Source organism: Synchiropus splendidus, chromosome 8 (assembly GCF_027744825.2).
Source record: "Synchiropus splendidus isolate RoL2022-P1 chromosome 8, RoL_Sspl_1.0, whole genome shotgun sequence".
In the NCBI taxonomy this organism is placed as follows: Eukaryota; Metazoa; Chordata; class Actinopteri; order Syngnathiformes; family Callionymidae; genus Synchiropus; species Synchiropus splendidus.
In genome coordinates, this window is record NC_071341.1 from 4,115,419 (window position 1) to 4,136,041 (window position 20,623).

The 20,623-nt window shown below is 42.0% G+C and overlaps 1 protein-coding gene across 3 annotated transcripts in view; it reads right to left on the bottom strand.

Moving 5' to 3' along the window:
• Positions 1-4,304: 4,304 nt before the first annotated feature.
• nf1a (neurofibromin 1a) overlaps positions 4,305-20,623 on the bottom strand; it is a 98,113-nt gene continuing 81,794 nt past the window's right edge. For all 3 annotated transcript variants that reach the window (XM_053873074.1, XM_053873075.1, XM_053873073.1), the window contains 12 exons: positions 17,397-17,537; positions 16,347-16,473; positions 14,002-14,133; positions 13,802-13,937; positions 11,704-11,864; positions 11,513-11,635; positions 11,308-11,426; positions 9,334-9,434; positions 8,791-8,933; positions 8,678-8,724; positions 8,378-8,594; positions 4,305-6,135 (listed from right to left, as the gene is read on the bottom strand). In XM_053873074.1, the coding sequence (XP_053729049.1) occupies positions 5,993-6,135; positions 8,378-8,594; positions 8,678-8,724; positions 8,791-8,933; positions 9,334-9,434; positions 11,308-11,426; positions 11,513-11,635; positions 11,704-11,864; positions 13,802-13,937; positions 14,002-14,133; positions 16,347-16,473; positions 17,397-17,537 (1,590 nt within the window). In that variant the 3' untranslated portion in view covers positions 4,305-5,992. The remainder of the gene's footprint in view (positions 6,136-8,377; positions 8,595-8,677; positions 8,725-8,790; positions 8,934-9,333; positions 9,435-11,307; positions 11,427-11,512; positions 11,636-11,703; positions 11,865-13,801; positions 13,938-14,001; positions 14,134-16,346; positions 16,474-17,396; positions 17,538-20,623) is intronic.

The following is a 20,623-nucleotide window of genomic DNA, read 5'->3' on the forward strand; positions in this document are numbered from 1 at the left end:
AGGAAAAGTATTGAGCTCAATCTCAACAGTGACATCATCATCCTCGGGAATATTGAGTCTATTCGATTGGCAAAGAGTCAAGAGCTGGTCCACCAGCTACAGGTGGATGAGACAGCGAAGTCATCTTCTTTCAGTTGTGTGTGATATTACCAGAAACCTCAGAAATGAAATTGCAACAGAAATCACCTGCCACGTGACATAAACCTCCCTGAGAGGCAAGTAATTTGATTGATGAATTTGCATGTTGCGAGAAGCTAAGAAAGATCTCTTTCGAAGATCTCTTATCTATATAATTGAGTCATAGCTGAGAAACCAGCTGTCACTATAGCAGGTAAATTCTTGAGTCTGATGTGTAGCTTATCAATGTTGTGAGCATTGTTATCTGCTCCCCACCAGGGACGGAACCCTGACAAGAATTTAGTTCCTGGGGAGGTCATGAGTCGCTTTGAAAAGTGATGAACATTAGTCCAAGGATGGTGGAAGTGTGGATGATGAACAGTAGTTTGTACTAGGTCAGACAATACAGTTAAAGAGGGACCTAAATGTACCAGTGACATGATGCCACTTCATCTTTAGGGAAGAACCTGATATAAGCTACTCCCGCAGATCCAAAGAGCATCATGGGGTGACCCAAATCCAGCATCACTTGCCTATAGCAGATAGTCACTTTTCTCGTACACTGGTGAGTTGGCCGAAAACAAAACATTGGCAGTAACCCAACATAGAACCAATTCAGTACTGTGAGAACTGATTTCTGAATTACCGATTTCAATTGTGTTCAAATTGTGATCAGCACAAAGATATTTGTCATCAAAAAGTCCAACAGCAGCAGAACCAGGTGCATACAATTCTGAATAAAATAAATATAATAAAATAGCCCAATATCATAAACTATTTCTATTTCCTCTGCCACTATATGTGGAAAGTGTATTAAAACTGAGCATCTCCCGGCCCTCATAGTCAGAGGTGTAAAACAAAAAAGTTCTAGTGGCCATATAGGGGGCGCTCACAGCCCAACCATTGAGTCAGAGGGTGAGGTTTGAATGAATTGTGTAGAAAAAGTGTACACACAGAACTGTCAGACATATTGGCTAAATTGGTCCTTGTACTTACTGTGTGCCGCCACATGTTATTTGACAGTTCAGCAGGGTGAACATTGTTATCAATAATGTCGTCAGTCACGTGACCAGAAGAGGTGGCATCATGTTTCAAATGTTTCCCAAAGATTGGTGATGGTTGTGAGATGTCACAAAACCACAGAAGCGGCAACACGATGGTGACTGCCATCACACTTTTGCATATCACAGTCATTCTGAAACCACGTAACCCATATAATCCAGTTTGGCGGAAAGGGTGCCATGGACGAGACCAGTGTCTTTCGCTGTCCACGTTGGAACGTTGTCAGCGGCTTCTGGACGGAATTTCTGGAACATTTCCGGTAGAAAAGTGAGCAATTTCATTGGTGTTAGATGCTAGTGTGGCGTGTTTTGTTTCTCATATCTGGTCACAGGCAGTGCTGGGGTCTTTTGCTCCTCTTATCTGGTCATGGGCAGCGCTGCTCTCCTTGGAGGGTCAGTCTGACAGAGGGTGGGGCCACTGAGGATTGATGTCATCATGGCATCGTCCTCGGATGGATTTTCATATCCACATCCACAACCCTTTCGTTTATCACAGTCTCTGGCCCAGTGTCCCACCTCACCGCAGTTGAAGCACGCATCATCATTCTGGAATGTTGGCCCAGTTCCAGATCTTCTTCCGTAGTTGCGACCATGTCCACGTTGCTGAGCATACCAGTGACCACGCCCACGGCATCTTGGAGTGGAGTATAGTGAGGTTGACGGTGAGCTTGGCTGTCTGTGTCTGGGACAGCAGATCAGAGTTGGACTCTTGAAGCACCTTCTCAGCATGCTTGGCGTGTCGCAGGATACCTGGAACCCAATTATCTTTCCACCCACCTACCAGGCTGGAATTCATCTCTTTGCAGATATCAGCACTGACACCATCATACAACGCCATTTTCAGAATCGTTTCAAGCACAGCCTCATCACCAGTATAGGTTTGTGGCTTTCCTTGCCACACACCGTGCTGCACACACTCTTCCTCCAGGCGGTAGAAGTACTCAGTGACAGTCTCATCTGGCTTTTGGGAGCAAGCTTTGATTTTGCCAGGATTATATCTTACTTGGAAGACGCGCCGTATGGCGTTGCAGATGCTTGTGACCCACTGTTCCCACGTATTGATGGTGTTCCAGGTGGCAGTCATTGCTCTGAAATTTTCAGAGGTTACCTCATTGGCGATGAGAATGAAGCGTTCTGTTTTCAGGTGGCAGTTTAGAAGGCTGTGTAGTTCGGGACCTGTTGGATGCCAGGCCCTGCAAAGCACCATCACAGCGTCTGTGAGTGAGTGTGATTACCTCCACATTCTGGAGAAGGCCACTCCTCGACTGCTTCACACATTTTTGCCTCCATTTGGTGGAGCATCAGGACAGGTCTGCCAATTGTATTTCCAACAATAGTTCTATCAGATTTAAATCTGATAAAATTGCATTAATTGCAGCAGGTGGCGCCACATGGCCACAAACGTGAGCGCGACTTAAGCCCTGGCTACAACTATTTTTACAGTCATCAAGTTGAAGTGCATGTGTTGCAGCTTCTTGTGGCCATGAAAAGGCAATGAAACAGTGGATTCACACAAACAATAGTTGAACACTCGAGAGCAAAACATTTTATTACCAACACTGGAAATGCTTTTATATTAATATACAGAAACTAACTGCTTTACAAAAAACAAAATGGTACAATATCACAATGTTTCCCAAAGATTGGTGATGGTTGTGAGATGTCACAAAACCACAGAAGCGGCAACACGATGGTGACTGCCATCACACTTTTGCATATCACAGTCATTCTGAAACCACGTAACCCATATAATCCAGTTTGGCGGAAAGGGTGCCATGGACGAGACCAGTGTCTTTCGCTGTCCACGTTGGAACGTTGTCAGCGGCTTCTGGACGGAATTTCTGGAACATTTCCGGTAGAAAAGTGAGCAATTTCATTGGTGTTAGATGCTAGTGTGGCGTGTTTTGTTTCTCATATCTGGTCACAGGCAGTGCTGGGGTCTTTTGCTCCTCTTATCTGGTCATGGGCAGCGCTGCTCTCCTTGGAGGGTCAGTCTGACAGAGGGTGGGGCCACTGAGGATTGATGTCATCATGGCATCGTCCTCGGATGGATTTTCATATCCACATCCACAACCCTTTCGTTTATCACAGTCTCTGGCCCAGTGTCCCACCTCACCGCAGTTGAAGCACGCATCATCATTCTGGAATGTTGGCCCAGTTCCAGATCTTCTTCCGTAGTTGCGACCATGTCCACGTTGCTGAGCATACCAGTGACCACGCCCACGGCATCTTGGAGTGGAGTATAGTGAGGTTGACGGTGAGCTTGGCTGTCTGTGTCTGGGACAGCAGATCAGAGTTGGACTCTTGAAGCACCTTCTCAGCATGCTTGGCGTGTCGCAGGATACCTGGAACCCAATTATCTTTCCACCCACCTACCAGGCTGGAATTCATCTCTTTGCAGATATCAGCACTGACACCATCATACAACGCCATTTTCAGAATCGTTTCAAGCACAGCCTCATCACCAGTATAGGTTTGTGGCTTTCCTTGCCACACACCGTGCTGCACACACTCTTCCTCCAGGCGGTAGAAGTACTCAGTGACAGTCTCATCTGGCTTTTGGGAGCAAGCTTTGATTTTGCCAGGATTATATCTTACTTGGAAGACGCGGCGTATGGCGTTGCAGATGCTTGTGACCCACTGTTCCCACGTATTGATGGTGTTCCAGGTGGCAGTCATTGCTCTGAAATTTTCAGAGGTTACCTCATTGGCGATGAGAATGAAGCGTTCTGTTTTCAGGTGGCAGTTTAGAAGGCTGTGTAGTTCGGGACCTGTTGGATGCCAGGCCCTGCAAAGCACCATCACAGCGTCTGTGAGTGAGTGTGATTACCTCCACATTCTGGAGAAGGCCACTCCTCGACTGCTTCACACATTTTTGCCTCCATTTGGTGGAGCATCAGGACAGGTCTGCCAATTGTATTTCCAACAATAGTTCTATCAGATTTAAATCTGATAAAATTGCATTAATTGCAGCAGGTGGCGCCACATGGCCACAAACGTGAGCGCGACTTAAGCCCTGGCTACAACTATTTTTACAGTCATCAAGTTGAAGTGCATGTGTTGCAGCTTCTTGTGGCCATGAAAAGGCAATGAAACAGTGGATTCACACAAACAATAGTTGAACACTCGAGAGCAAAACATTTTATTACCAACACTGGAAATGCTTTTATATTAATATACAGAAACTAACTGCTTTACAAAAAACAAAATGGTACAATATCACAATTATGTACAGTGTAGTAAATATACCATCTCAAATTGTACACAGTATTTACATTTATCATACATACTGCATTAAAAACAAATCAACAGACATTAGATTTTGCATTATACCAACAAAAACATGCCACATTTGGAGTTTTTCTGTCTGAACAAACCCAGAATTGGATTTTCAGAGCAAGTCAGTTGTCTTTTTTTGGAGTCTGAAGAAACATGAAATATAAAGGAAGAACCACGCCCATGTGGAAACACTGATGGTTCTCCTTCCATATTTGTGCTATTTTATGCAGTAAAAAGTTCCCAGATGGATGCCGGGGGACAACATAGTTAAACCAATGGAAGGCCAAAATGAAAAAAATAAAACAAAGAAAAACAAAACAAAACCACACGGACACATCACACACACACGCACATATCATGAACGAGCACTGAATTTCCTGTCCCTGGTGACACATTTAAATACTTACAGTTGGGGTTTGCAAAATTATTTCAGCTGCTTCTCACATTCACACCCTAGGAACAAAAATCCGATGTATCTTGGTGCAGTTTCTCATTTTGAATTAGTTTAAAAACAACTACTCAAAATTAGAAGACATACTCATTTTAGCACATGAATCAATCTAAGTGACAGAGGAATAGCTTTTCAGTGCAAGGGGACATCTCCAAAACATCATGCAATCATTGATGGAGGTCAACACTCTCTGCGTTTGTGATGGGTTCATGGAGATCAAGAACAGTAAGAATGTCAGCCAACTTCACTAGATGAACGAGTCACAAAATCCAGATTGAATAATTTGTGCTAGTCACGTCTCAGTTGTGAGTATAAAAAGGAATGTGGTTATCTATTATGATTAAGTTGTGATCACGTCTCCATGGAAGCTTAACTGCAATGGCAGGTTATGGACAAGCAACTAAAGTGGTTGACACATGAAAATTATTGCCAAAAAGTGAAATCTTCATCTCAGGATGCTGACATGTAGTTGAAAGTTGAAAATAAAAGTAAAAACAAGATCTGGGAATATTTACATTACATTAACCTCTTTGTATGTGAGAGACTATAACTGTACAGGATAAATATCAGGCAACCGGATTAATGGATGATTGTACATTTGGATGGTCGGAGGCCAGTGGGGAGACGGCTGGTGGACGGCTCACCTCTATAATTAGTACCTGTTCTTTCTCCAAGCAAGGTTTCACATTACAAATGGTACATATTAAAAACCCTGACAAAGGCACACAATGGAGAGCACGTCAACATCTAAATAAGCACAAGGTACTTGGTACACACTGTCTTTGAAAAATTGAAACTAGACACCAGCCATCCCGATCCCTACATATTCACACATACTCAAACACACTGTCATTTGGTCCATTTAGGCTGCAAAAACGTGACATTTTAGTCAGGTTTTATAAACCTTAAGCAGCAATGTCCCATGTTGGCAGAACCCGTCTCTTTCACACATCCCATCACCATAGTCCGTCACTTACATCAAAACATTCCTTGCACCAACACAATATGGGTACAAGATGAGGAGGAAATAATAATTAAAAAGTCAGATAAAAAGTTGAAAGTACAGCTGGGGGTGGGGCAAACATCAGACAATCTTCTTAATACTGGGCCCCCTGAAGCTTCCTGCACTGCGTTGCTTCTGGACCTGACTCGCTGAACCATGACGGGCCCGGCCACTGCTGGAGAGGGCTGCACTGGGGGACAATTGCACACTCTCTTTATCAACTCCTAGAGGAGAACGAATATGTTAGTCAAACACATACAACAGTGGGTCTGTAGCTGCATTGGCACTGTAGGAATAGTTTTACTTCTGGGAACAATTTCACAGAATAAATGGTTCCTGTATGCATTCTTAAACCAGGAAACAAACAGAATAGTTTTAGGAACCTTTTCCTTTCTTATACTTGGAACTATTAATCATGGACCATTTGGTTCTCAGAACCATCCTCCCCATGAGTACACATTCAAATGGGGTTGGTGATATTACAGTTACTTCACAGGTGCGTTGAGACTCACAGAACAAACTTAATATAGTGAACGAGTCGTGTTCCCTGCATGAACGGAATTTGTCTCCAGTATTGTGTTCGTTGAGTTACAACAGACAGAAATTCATTAGGGCTTACTAGAACGCTGAAACCAAAACAAAGAAGTGTGGAGGGGATCAACAACATTGAGGTACAAAGAGGGGATGAAGAGGGTAAGGGGAGGACCAAGTTGGTTAAAATAGACTTAAGTTAGGGTCTTTTAAAATAATTTGAGCTTACCTAAATTTGTAAATAAATACATTTGTTTTAACAATTATTCATCAGCAGGTTACCATGACATCATTTCAAATCAGCAGAGCTTGTTTGTCTGAACACACTCAGCATTGCTCAAAGTCCATAATCAGTGAATAAATATAGCTGGTTATGTCTGGAATGATCTGAACGATTTGTGTCGTACGTCAGACATCAATGCTTTATGGATCACATGGATCAATTCATCTGATCGATGCGCGTGTGACTTTTGATCTGTAGTGAACCATTTCGCCTATTGGTTAGAGCCAAAGTGTGTTTCATATTTCTGTCTGCTATGATGCAGTGGTCTCAAGACCACTTTTTAGGGTCTCGTTCTCGAATGCATTTTAAGAGGACTTGTCTTGGTATCGGACTGGGTGGACTCAGAGTCTGCATTCAAGATGAGTTGAATCTGACAAAAAAAAACTGTCATAATTGGTTAAAGAAGGATTTGTTTAGTTTTGTGCTTTTTCATTTCTATGCATCAGAGGTCTCAAACAGATCCACAAAGGGGCCACTGCTAATCATCAATTGTCGCAACTAATCAGGAGAATGAGCCAAACATCAATACGGTGTCTGAAGACTGTTAATTGTCACCTGACACCTGACTCTCCAGTATCGATAATGTCTTGGTCTGGTTTGGTGTGGTTTTCACTGCAACACTACGGTGTTTGAAGGTAATGATTTTGCAGGAGTGTGCAGGATAATCTCAACAGTCAGGCCAGGACAATGCGTGAACGCAAACGCCAAGAAGCGATGGATGAAGGAGAAGATTTTCATTGCCATTGTTTGAATTCAAATTTTAAAATAGCAAATCCTCAATGCATCTCAGAATGAGAGCTGTTATATCAAGTGTGATGCTTAGTACTGTCATTGTGAGTTTTCAAATCATCATCAAACTTGCCGAGCAACACAACAACGAGCCGGCAACACATAGCTCATGATTTAAAGTGGGTTTAGTATTTCAGAATCTAGTCAAAATTCACTTTTGACCTACAGATTTGTCTGTGCAATGATTCAACCAATGTTTTAAACATAGAAGCTACTTGATTGGTTTCCAGTGATGCTCAGTCCTTTTATGATCAATAACACCTAAGCCTTTCAGCCATAAAAGTGCATATAATCTATTTTAATAAATTGCCTTGGACCCAAAATGCTGCCTGATAACCATTTTCTAAATATAAATACAAAACACCAACACAGTAATGGAGCAGTGGGATAATGCGGATGAGAGTGTAATGCACTGGAACGCATCATGTACCTACCGACTGATAACTCACAGTGTTAAAGTGGCTTATCTGTTCTAGAAAATCATCTCATTCCAAACAATGAGTGAAACACCAGGTGGCACATCAAAATGACAATATACACCATAGTTAGTTTTCTTGCATAATTATGGTAACAAAATGAAGTATTATTTAAATGGAAGTCAAAATACTGACGTTCTTGAGTGCATTTATTTGCGTGTTGCAATAGTTTTAGATTTTACCTGAGCAGGTAGTGTCAGGTGCAGAGAAATGTTGAGATTGAAACCAAAGCTGAAAACAAATACATTTAGACACGTAGTCTATCACAACCATTAGACTACCTGCAGTTTGCCTTTTAATCCTAAGTGAATGTGATCCTTAAACCCATTGATACATTTTGAATGAATTCACTTTTGAGTGTGTTTTATAATTTTTGCAAATGCAGACCTGGCAAATGCTGTGAGGTGGCCAGGGAGGTCATGGAGTTTGACAGGTTAAGGTTGGCAGTAATGCTGAGCTGGCTCTGGCTCGTGGGAGGGTAGGGAGAGGTGGGAGTGCACAGCTGTTCCTCCCCACGCTCCTCCTCAGCTGCTGGCAAGTAGCTGTCAATCAGCGCCTCCAAAAACTTGACGATCAGCTCAGCATAGTCTGGTATCTGAGTTTGCTGTCAGAAAGGGAAATGGGATATAATGGCAGATATAAGTAAACTCATAAATCTTTGCATGACAGCAGCAGGCAGGGACATACCTTAGAGAACGGACCCGCAAACCTCCAAAGCCCGTTGAACCCAAAGCCTGTATGATAGAGAAATAATAAGTTAAGTTATGTTATTGCCGGGCAGTGAGTGCAGTAATTGTTACTTTGCAAATAGGAAGGTTGGTATTGCGGAGGTGATTCTTCATAGTACACTACACTTTGGACGATTCCATGGACTGGGTTGAGGAGGTTTGTGTCCTGGCACATGGAGAGCACCGTGTTGATTTTTGAGTCCAAGAGGTTGTGGCTACAGAGGAAAAAAAGGACTCTTAGATAGATAATCAATGATTGAAAGTTATTTCTTATCACTTCAAAAGTTCGCTCTCTCCTAATCCTCCACCACTTACTCCCACTGGAGTTGCATGATTCCAGAGCATCAGCACAGATCAGATCAGCACATGCAGATAGACATACATTCACAATCACACTCTTTCCTAAGGACAATTAAGAGTCATCAATTCATGTTTTTGGACCGTGGGCGAACGTTGGGGTGCCTGGGGGACACCCAAACCAGTGTGGGCATGAGACTAAACATTCTTGCTGAGAGGCTGCAGTACACACCTTCAAATGTTGGTGATGGAAGGAAAAGTCAACGACAATCCACATTTCAATATAAAATGTCAAACCAGAAGGTAAAATTCACTTACACAACAGGGAAAACTTTAGGGAAGACGACACTAGCCTCAGCCAAGTACTCATAGAGGATGCGCTGGTCGAAGTCATCAGTGGTGTACTTCACCTGTGTAGCCTATAGTGTCACAGTGAAGATCAAACAATTTTGGACAACATAAATTAAACACTAACTAATTTAACTACCAAAAGACACAAAACAGTGTGGAGAGGATCAACAACATTGAGGTGCAAAGAGGGCATTAAGGGGAAGACAAGGGATGATGACCAAGTTGGTTAAAATGGACTTAAGTTAGGGTCTTTTCCAGCAATTGAAACAATTTTTTAAATTTATGTACAAATTTAGGTAAGATCAACAATTATTCAGCAGCAGATTGCCATGACATTTCAAAACAGCAGAGCCTATCTGTATCAACACACTCTCAGCATTGCTGAAAGTCCATAATTTGTGAATAAATATTGAACAATTAGTGACTTTTGATCTGTAGTTAACCATTTCGCTCATTGGTCAGAGCCAAAGTGTGTTTCATATTTCTCTCAAGACCACTTTTTAGGGTCTTATTCTTGAATTCATTTTACTAGGACTTGTCTGAGTATCGGACTGGGTGCACTGAGTCTGTACTCAAGACGAGCTGAAACAGACAAAAAACTGTCACAATTGGTAAAAGAAGGATTTGATTTATCAGAGGTCTCAAACAGATCCACAAAGGGGTCACAGCTACCAGAAAGAGCCTTATTTGCTTGTGTCAGATTACCCCTGAAGTAGCAAGAGGACGAAAGAAAAACTACATCTTGAAACTGCACATGAATTGATGAAATTGTACATATGTAGGGATGGTTACTTAATTGTGATAAATTGTTATCGCAATTATGAAAACATGATAATGATCATGAAATGAAATCATTTGGCTGAACGGCCCTCTCCCGTGCCGCTCTCATTCTGTCCTGCAAACACTGTGCTGAGACCCACCGCCTGCACCTCATGTGAATTATTCGTGTAGTGCCTCTCCTCTGTGTAATCCATTGTCATCTTCTACCTTTGTTCTACCTGTCTTCTCCTACCATTTTTTCTGGCTTGTACTGTGTAATAGGTTGTCATACATGAGGAAGATCCTTACTCCATGAGTGTCAATAAAGGTGTCAAGTGACATTCCACGAGCTGCAGTAGCTCCATTAGCTCTGCAGTGCAAACAGTCTTTAGCATTGCGGGTGAAACAAGAAAACTTAATCATTCTGCCACGAAGTTAGAGGTGTATCACGTATACAAAAAAAAAAAAAAAAAAACTCAGCAGGACCATATGAACTCGTCCTGAGAGTCAATGGCAGGGCTTCAGCATAGATCTGTAGTGTTTAGAGTGTGGCACCGACAAAAAGCTAGCATATGATCTCCTCACGGGCAGAAGTCAACAAATTTTAATCGTTCAAATATCGTCATATTGCTCATCTATACTGAGGGACCTGGTTTCAAAATGTATCGGATATGGTGAGGGTCTATCCGACACCGACTGAGTTTCTTTGCGGACATGGTCTTAAATGTTCATGCTGTTTATGCAAACTACAATGCAGACTGTGCTAAGAGTGGCAATTGCTTGCCTGGTCATTGCCAGTGACACTGTTTATGCAGTATCTTCCTTTGGTAACTGGAAAGCAGTGAACTCGACTGTAAAGCCATTCCGAGGTCAATCGAACGCAGCATCTTTTCGGAATCTGAATGGTATGTTCTTTCTCAGAAACACCTCCATATTGTCTGTAACTGGTCAAACGCACGCACTGGCAGCAGTATTGCTTGCATCATCACAAAATCCAGTTTCGGCCGTGTATTTCAGGTGATGATTTTTTTTTTCTTTACATTACTAGTCAGACATTTTTCTGATTCTTATGTAGGTGGCTGTAGAGGAAAGACGAAGAACAAGTGATTGATGAAATTTTGCCTTGAGTATTTACAATGGAAAAAACAAAACAAACACCATCTTTGAGGTATGATTGCTCACCAAGACTGTGAGCAGAAGAGCCTGAATTTTCGGATCAGTTAGCACCTCCTCATCCAGCAGAACATTAGATTCAGATACAGAAACTTTGCGAAGGTGTGAGTTTCCGATCCTTTGCGTTTCTGTAATATTATACAAATAGTTGAGATAAAGGAGTAGCACATAAAACTTTGGTCTGACCTGCAGCAACCTTTTAGTAATCACTCACCAATCTCATAATCATTTTCAGCAACACGTCTCATCTTAGGAGGAGTTGTCATGCCAGACTCCATCTCTGGTCTCTTTGGTGGCTTGCAGTCTGATATGAGGTGATCAAAGCTCTTCCTGGTACCTGCAGAAGGTCGGCATTCACTCTCTAATTTCAATAAAACTAATAAGGAGTGTGAAAATGGGTCATACCCAGAAGCTTCTTGGTGTTGACCTGTGAGGGCTGGCCCATGTCCAGGCTCATGGACTTGCGTGTACGGGGGCTAGTCTGCCCTACTGTTGTGTAGTGATTGGCAGAAAGGTAGCCTTCAGACATCTCCGGCGATGTCCATGGTTGACTGTCTCGAAGAGTTCTGGAACAGGAAAGTAGAGTATAAGTAGAGTAAAAGATACATTTAGGCTAGAATACCTTGGCATGCATTACCGTCACAACTAGTAAGTGTGAACTCACTTCGGGTGTAAACAGGAATGTCTATTTTGTCTAGAGTTCCCTGAAGTTGTTTCCACACCGACACAGCCGGGAGGCTAAATATGGGCATGTGTGGTAATGTATATCTGGTAGGAGGAACGCTCTTGATCGAGTCTCTATTTAATGTGTTTGTACTTTGAATAATTTGATGCCAAGTGAGACAAAGCAATGCCAAGCGATAATACAATGTTATGCTGATGCTGATCTGAAAAAAACAAAGCTTGCATTGTACTACTTCTGTGGTTCTTTCTTCTCCCGACTCAATGCCCAGAGAAGTGTATAACACGCTGGCCGGACTACACTCTCGAAGTAGCGGCTCAACTCTGAGTCTCTTCTGAGTGACAGAACTTCTCACCCTATCTCTAAGGCAGACACCTGCCACCCAAACTCATTTCAGCTGCTTGCATGTGGGATCTCGTTTTTCCGGTCATACCCCAAAGACCTTGACCATAGGTGAGGGTCGGAACCAAGACCGGAAAATAGAGAGATTTGCCTTTTGGCTCAGCTCGTTCTTAGACACAACAGTGCTATAGAGTGACTGCGATACCGCCCTAGCAGTGCCGCTTCGCCGGCCAATGTCCAACTCCCTTACCCCGCCCCACTAAAAAACAACACCAAGGTACTTAAACTTCTCCACTTGAGGCAAGAACTCATTCCTCATGTGGAGAGAGCAAATCCATCCTTTTCTGGTTGAGAACCATGTACTTCGAAGTGCTGATCCTCATCCCAGCCACTTCACTCTCAGATGGAAACAGATCATGCGAGAGTTGAAAGTTGCACGGTGATGAAGCCACGAGAACCCAATCATCTGCAAATGGCAATGATGGGATCTACAGGCCACCAAAGTGCAAACCCTCCCCACTAGAGCTAAAATCCTGTCCATGTAAACAAAAATGGGATTAGAGATAAAGCACAACCCGGCAGAGACCAACCCCAACTGGAAACACATCAGACTAGTTCCCAAAGATGCGGACACAACTCCCACTCCCCATATTCCCAATAGTGAAGATCTGATTTGTTGTTTGACAGGTTTACTTTAATAATCTTGGAATCCAACTGCTCATGCAGCTGCCAAGTGTCATGAGGGAAACTGGTGGGAAGACTGCAGCTAATTTTAGTGAAGTAATTGAAAACGACCCAACTATCAATTATCCAATTAGACCGCTGGTTCTGGTTAGCCTGACGCATAGTGGTGCCATCAGAGGGCAAACCACACTCAGCCCTTCTATCCAGAATGAGATATGGTTCCGCCTCCACAGCCAGTGAGCTGAGCAGCACGACGGTCCAGGGAACCCAAGAGAAGTGAGAAGAAGACGAAGTTGCAACACATGGACAGAAATGATATGAAAACAGCACAATTTAGCACTTTAATGTCAATAAAATGCCTGTAATTTTATTGGTCTGACCCACAAAACTCCATATAATAGCAATCGACTGTGATTGGTTGACTGGCCTACAGGGCGCTCAGTTTGCTGTTGAGGATGATGGCACCTTACATACTAGTTATTATAGTGGCCAAACAGGATGGACAAATTGGACTGGTCAGGGAAACTGCGCTTAGTTGTGACTGTATTCCGACCTCTGACATCAGAGAACTGTTCAAAGAGCCACATCTGGCTTGCCAGCCATAGGTTCCTGACCCCTGAGAAGAGAGCACTGATGCTGAGACGCAAGCCAGGTTTGGCTGGTTCTTCTGAGGAACAGTTTCTGATTTTGAGAGAATGGAAACACGAATGTAGCCGGACATCTTTTTTTTTTTCCATGCAAAACATTCCCCAATCTTCACACAATATATGCTCACAAATGTAGGTCCAGACACACCTGCAGCTGGGATCTGGGATGTGAGTTGAAAAAGTGTCCATCGGGACTGGGTCCATGGAGAGGTCAGACATCAGGAGAGACTTCCTATGTTTTAAGCTGCAGCGACTCCGGACTTCTTCCGAGACAGTGAGAAGAGCTGCAGACAGATGTTTGTGGTTATTAAAAGCATGTGGTGAATGAGAGATGAAAAAGTCATACACCTGCTAGGTAGGCAGCACTGTGGGTGTTGACTTCAAACTTGTCACACTTCATGTGTTTGCTGATGAGAGACAGTAGGGTGTGCAGGATTCTTACAGTCCTGGCCACAGTGGTGGCCGATGGGTGTCGGTAACCTGGTAAATGAAGTTATCATACAGGGAAAAATTAGGTCAGAGTCACACAAGGAAATAGAAAAACAACTTATTGAAACTGGATTCTGGAGTAGATACGAAGGGGTTGTCGTAGCAAATCAACCTCATTCAGCTCATCTTTTTTTGAACAGCCTCCATATTCACACCTGTACTCTGTCCTTCTTTCATGTCCATGAATCCCACTGGTTGTCTTCCTCATCTTCTTTTGCCGTTTCTGAACCAATTAATGGTATTTCAAGTACCTTGTAATTATGTTTGACAGTTGCTTGACTTGAATTATTTCCATTACATAACATTCCTAATATTCCTATTTTATTTCCACTATGTTTTGATGTTTATATTTTACCTTTACCATGGAAAAACAAAAAACTGACCAAAAAAGATGGTTAGCCTCTACTTCAGTTCCTGTTTTTCAATGTAGAAACATGACAGCATCAATCAAAAAAGAAAAACATCCAGCATACATGCAAAGAACATGCAGCTTCTCTCTGGTTGTTGCCCCATGTTCTACATGAACCAAAATCACACTTGAATCGTATCCATAACCTCAAACCATGATGTGAATCGAATCGCTATTAAAAGGAATCATTACAACCTAACTACTTGTTCAGGCCTATCGCACAGTCACCTGGCACCTTTGGAAAATTGCAGGATGGATACATTTTAAACTGTTGAAGAGCGAGAATAGAATTGCAGTTGGCAATAAGCTTTCAACCAAACTTTCTAGCTAACAGCTGTGACTAAGCAGCCTTGTGGCAGGAGGACAAGCATTCAATTGTTGGAAGGTTTCATATAAATTAAACTAAAAGTGAAAAAACTAAAAGCTCCCTATATATATAAATGACATATTTTACATTGATTTCCATTCTGGACTATTTATGCAATATTTCCAAAAAATGGTGACAAACTTAACGTGAGTATGTGAGAGTCATGAGAGCCGTGCTCTCTCGATCTCTCTTGAAGGGACCAATGTCTGCTGCCTATTTAATCGCTTTCCTTGGTGTATGTGGCGTCAAGTTTCAAAACAGAGCGTCTTTCATGTGAGCGCACCAGTTGCTCCGTTGAAGGGTGACCCTTCAGTGTATGTTGTGATTTAAAGCAGAAAGAATGCAGAATTGTATTTAAAAAAATGTACCGGATCCACTGTGGGGATTTTTTTTTACGCAGCACTCATATTTCTGCTAAAATCTTTTTTTATCTTCATCAACGTTTCCAGGTAAACAGTTGGGAAGTCGAACTCAATCATGTCTCCTGCTCAACAGCAGTCGATCAAGCACCTCAGTCTAATACTCGTGACAAACTTTTATTTTCAAAAATCAATTATTGTCAAATGTATACCAACCACCATACACCACCGTAGCATGGATGAAGGATGTTCTCATCGTGCCAATGAGCACGTAAGCCTGTTATCCCCAAATGAATATCCCCAGTGTCATAAAAAATGGTGGAGCAACTGAAAACGATGAGGGACAATTGGCCGTCATCTGCATCATCAGTACTACTTTTTTTTTTAAACTTTTCTTTTCATTTGTTTTCAAGAGCACTATATTCCATATGGCCATACAACATCTGTATCCCCCAATCAAAGTCCTTCAGAGGCTTATAACTTGTGGTAGCAAATTATCTATTCTTATAGCTAGTATTTAGGGAAAAAGTTTATAGTTTCTACCATTTTGTCTTGACCTTCTTTTGGGATCAGAGGAATAACTGCTTCTTTCCATGACGGCGGTGTTACTCCTTACTTTGTAACCCAGTTGAAAGTGGGCTGAAGAATAGGGATCAGTTAGTTTTTCATCACTTAGAAGAAGTCTGCAGGGAAATTGTCTGGGTTTTGGGGCTTTATTTGTTTGTAAATGAGAAATGCCTGGCGATATCTCTTAATTAAGTAATCAATGTAATTCTTTGGTTTTCCTCAAATGTTGGCAATTTGATTGTTTTGATCAATTCGTTTTCACTTGGGACAAATTGTGCTTGTAGATATAACTTCTTTATTCAAAACACTTTTGAATTTCTTCTCCCGTGGTATATTGTGTTCCATTCAGGATCTTTGATTTTATATATACTGTTTTGTGCTATTAGCTAAACATATTCCAACAACGCCTGTATGAGCAAAATTGAATGTGCTATGAAGCTTTTTGGAACAAATATTTCTAAGTAGGAGAGGGTGGAGACCCACTTCTGAGACTTTTCTTCACCTTTTAGCAAATGGCCTACTAGTGCAAAGTTGAAGTTTGCATTGAAGTTAAGTCCGACAAAATGATCCATCTGCTTGCAGTGCCACTCTAATGGACAGCGGATTTCCATGAACACCTGCTCAGGACTCTGGAAGAGAATGCAGACATACAAGATCGTTTCAGAAAAGGCAACATTTCCGTTCACATTAACTATTACAGTGCAGATGAATAAAACTGTCTGACTATACTTCTATATTGAAAAAAAAAAAACTCTTCAGTTAAACCATTTCAAAAATAAGCTGAATACATTTTATACAGTTAGTAAATCGACATCGACAATTGAAAACATTACAGAGGGAATGAGATGGTTAGAATTTAAAAGCCTGGATTCATCAAAGGCATATTGCTAGATGCATCTTTTAGAGGCCGATCCTTGTGATGGGCAGTCATTGATGACAGACTCTTATTTAAGTAGGACAACTGTAGGACTAGAATCAACATTTGCCATGCAAATAAAGTCAGTAAATAGTACTGATAGGTTTATATATGTTGGACACCATTGAAAACAGTCTGCGAAATAACAATAATAATTATAAATATTGTTTTAATCATTGCAGAGAGGAATAAATGATGCTGTTTTGTATCATTTTCAGTGTCATGGTCCAGCAAAGCCATTTGTTCAGGATGCTTAGATTAAGGGTGAAAGGATAGGGAAAGCATTATGTCAAGTCACCATTTAGTTTAACATTTTATTGGTCTTTATGATTTTTTTTCAGTGTTCTTTGCAGTGATCAGTGATATCTAACATGGGCTGATGTCAGTGTGATTGGGCATCCATGTTTGTACGATGGCGTGCAGCTCCGACTGCTGTCTTAGTGAAGCTTAGGTGATATATACTCTCTGACAAACATAATGAAATATGCTTCTTGCTGGCTACATGGAGACTCATGTCAGGCCAGATGTGGCACACATGCCGTAACTTGATGGTCCCTGCTCTAGTCAGTATGGTGCTAATCATTAATCACAAACTAATGACAATAATGTTGAGGCAGAAAAAAATGTGTCACAAACCTTCTCATTAAAGACGCGCATTGTGTCCAGAGTGTGCAAGTTTTGCTCCAGCAGAGCAGTCCCAGCTGAGTAGAGGTTGACCTCATCCAGCTGCAACACAGCTATTGCCACCCAGAACAGAGCTTTGTGCATTGGGGAGTCCTAAAATCACAGACAAAAAAACAGTCAGGAGTCAAAGACGAATCGGTCAACTAATACATCAAAACTCGCAGTCAGGGCCGTCACCGTTGTACTTGAGAAAGGCTGAATTCAGTAGGTGAGAGATGACAAGCAGGAATAGCCTTGCTAATAGCATAAGGCTCCAGTAACTGAAAGGCCATTTTGGAGTCACAGGTTGTTAGATGTATTCCCCTGCCATGATACTTCAAAGCTCACCTGAACGGAAAAAGTGTAACCCAGGGTGCCTATCCAATCTTTACCAAAATTGGCATTCAGACGTTGACACTGTTTGCCCATAACTAACCTTGTTATTTGTACAATAGAGGTGTCCCTAAAAGAACCAGAGGCACAAAGAAAGGTAGCACCACATTCAACTGATCTGTGGCCATTTGTTGTTGACACTCACACATGACAGGAGTTGAGAAGTCAACCAATCACTACTTGGTGTCAGATGGCATAGAAGGATGTTGCCCCAAACGTATGATTAGAAGATGCAGGGAATATCTGGAAGAGTCTCCGGTCTGAAGCGTCTTCAACTCTAAACTGTATACTGAAGGAGTCTACTGATGTCCTAGTCCTCAACTGCAGACCCAGCTAATTGGAGCCTGTCTAGGAACTAAGCAGCTGAACCCATTGGAGATATGTGCCATCAAACTGAAGAAAGAGACCTATCTACTTACAGCAAGGGCCTTCAACCCTTCAATACCACTGATGATATGTCAGAGGCAACTCAGAAGCAGGTTCAGCTGTAACCAAGCTGAAGTAGTTAAAAAGCATCGGCGTGGCACAGCGAGGGGCATAATGTGAGTGACATGCTCCAGCAGCGCCACATAGGCCATCTAGGACTTGCCAATGGCGGCCCATCACACTGTGCAATCTCCACAAAGAAGTCTTGCAGCAGTACTGCAGCAGAGGACTGAGCCCACAGTTGATTATCAGTTACAGGACGAGCACAGTGGTTTTAATCCACGTTTGTGTGTGTACCAGCCAGGAAGGTCAAAGGTAAAAGGAAGTTTGCTCAACCACTACACATGTTTCGTTTGAACTAATGGACATAGGCCTTTAGGGCCCTGTCTGGTCCACATACCATATGTGATAATAAGGAAGGGATGAAGTCCAGTCGTGCTGCCCTTTTGTCTCTGGTTCAGCTCACAATTTTTGGGTGAAAATTTCTTACGACAGACAAGAACACAATGGTGCACTCTGTTTGGTAGACATGGGATCTAGTTCCTGGCTTCGGCTGGTTAGGACGTGGTCTTGATTCCCTCAGACCGAAACCTTGAGTCCATGATGGCAACATCTACAGCCACTAGTGAAGCAGCTGGGTAAAATCAGTGCCAGTACATCCAGGACCGATGCTCTCGGTTGAAAAGGGGTGGCGAGTCTTGTTAAGGTTGCTGGCAAGATGCTTGGCCAGGGTGGAGGGATTCAATTGGGGTCTTGTCCACGAGTGAGGGAAATTACAGCATCCTTCGTTAAGGATCCTTACAAATCTAAATTTATGAACTTTTCCAGCACGGTACAGCCATAGTTAAACAAAAACGGTCACCACCAGAAATGTTTTCAGAAGCTGTCAAGGAACGAGGAGAAACTAAGCGTTGATTTTTATGCATTCATGAGACTTGTTATGAGATACAAGGAATAAGCATTCTGGAGTAGTTCATTAAATACATTTACAAAACAGGAATTTCAAGTGAAAGTGAACCCAAAGAGCAAAAATAATTATACGAAGTTAACTTATATCTCAATGTCGAACTGAATATGGGCAAGAATATTTGCAAACAAAATTGCGAATTGATGTTTTAAAATGAGTACAATAGTTTGGAATTTTTTTAAATTAAGTGATTTTTTTCCCAAGAATTTCACTGCATATACAGTGGAGAACACATTCGTACTTGACACGAGGACAAAAAGGCACTTAATATTTGGTACCGAAACCTTTGTTTACAATTACAGAGATCAGACATTTTCTGTAGTTGTTGAGAAGTTTGCACTTCTTACTTTTTCTGATAATTGCACAATTGCAACAGTTCTTGCCTTCTCACCAAACTGCTTGCCTATTGTCATGTAGCTCACCTCAGCCTTGCGCAGATCTACAATTCTATCTCTGATATCCTTGTACAGCTCTCTGGTCTTGGTCATTGGAGAGAGGTTAGAGTTTATTTGAGTGTGTGCACAGTAGGGATGGGCGATAAGTTATCGTACATGATATCGCGCAATGAGAATTCTGAATCCAACAATAAATTTGATAAACATAAGCCATACTGACTGCATTGGACTTGCATACATGAATATGACGAGATCATGACGGTGTGCCGTGCTCTCCAGCTCAGCTGTGTTTGACAGCTGACACGCGTGTGAAAGCCTTGTGGAGAGTTTGGTGGACTTTGGTTCAGGATCACAGTTTTCAACCTATTTTTAATGCAGGAAACCTCTGCTAGTTACATTGGCGGGGCCCGAGTCTCTGGATCGGTGTTTGTTTAGATGGAGTGGTCCTAATAGATTTTCTGACGTGGTTCACATCAACACATGCGAAATACTGTGGTAAAATTAATTGGATATTGAACAGACATCTGCACCGGTATAGGCGGTGGAGTCTTCTTCCATGTCCTGATTAGGGTTCACTGATCACAGGGACACTGATGCCAGGTTGTAGCATCACAACGTAATGCTACAACCCGGCATCAGTTAGGGATGGTCAACAAATTCTGATTTGCTCAAAATATCAGTGAAATATTTAATAAGGAAATAAAAACATTTCATTTATTCACATTATTTCAAATACAATTTTCTTCAATAGCATCGAGGAAATGTCCATGTGGTTCCTAGTTAACTCTAAACTGTTAAGAGACATGAGATAAGGCAGGCAGATGTCTCAATTTAACCCCTAAATAAAGCTGGCAGAGCAGTCTGTCAGACACGATCGTGTTCTACGAGAGATGTGAAACATTGAATTTCTCATCTCTACACTTTGTTAACTATTATAATTAAACATAAACAAACAATGATGTTGGAGACAAACTCCACTAATAAGTTTCATTATAAAACAGTTTCAAGAGAGACATTAG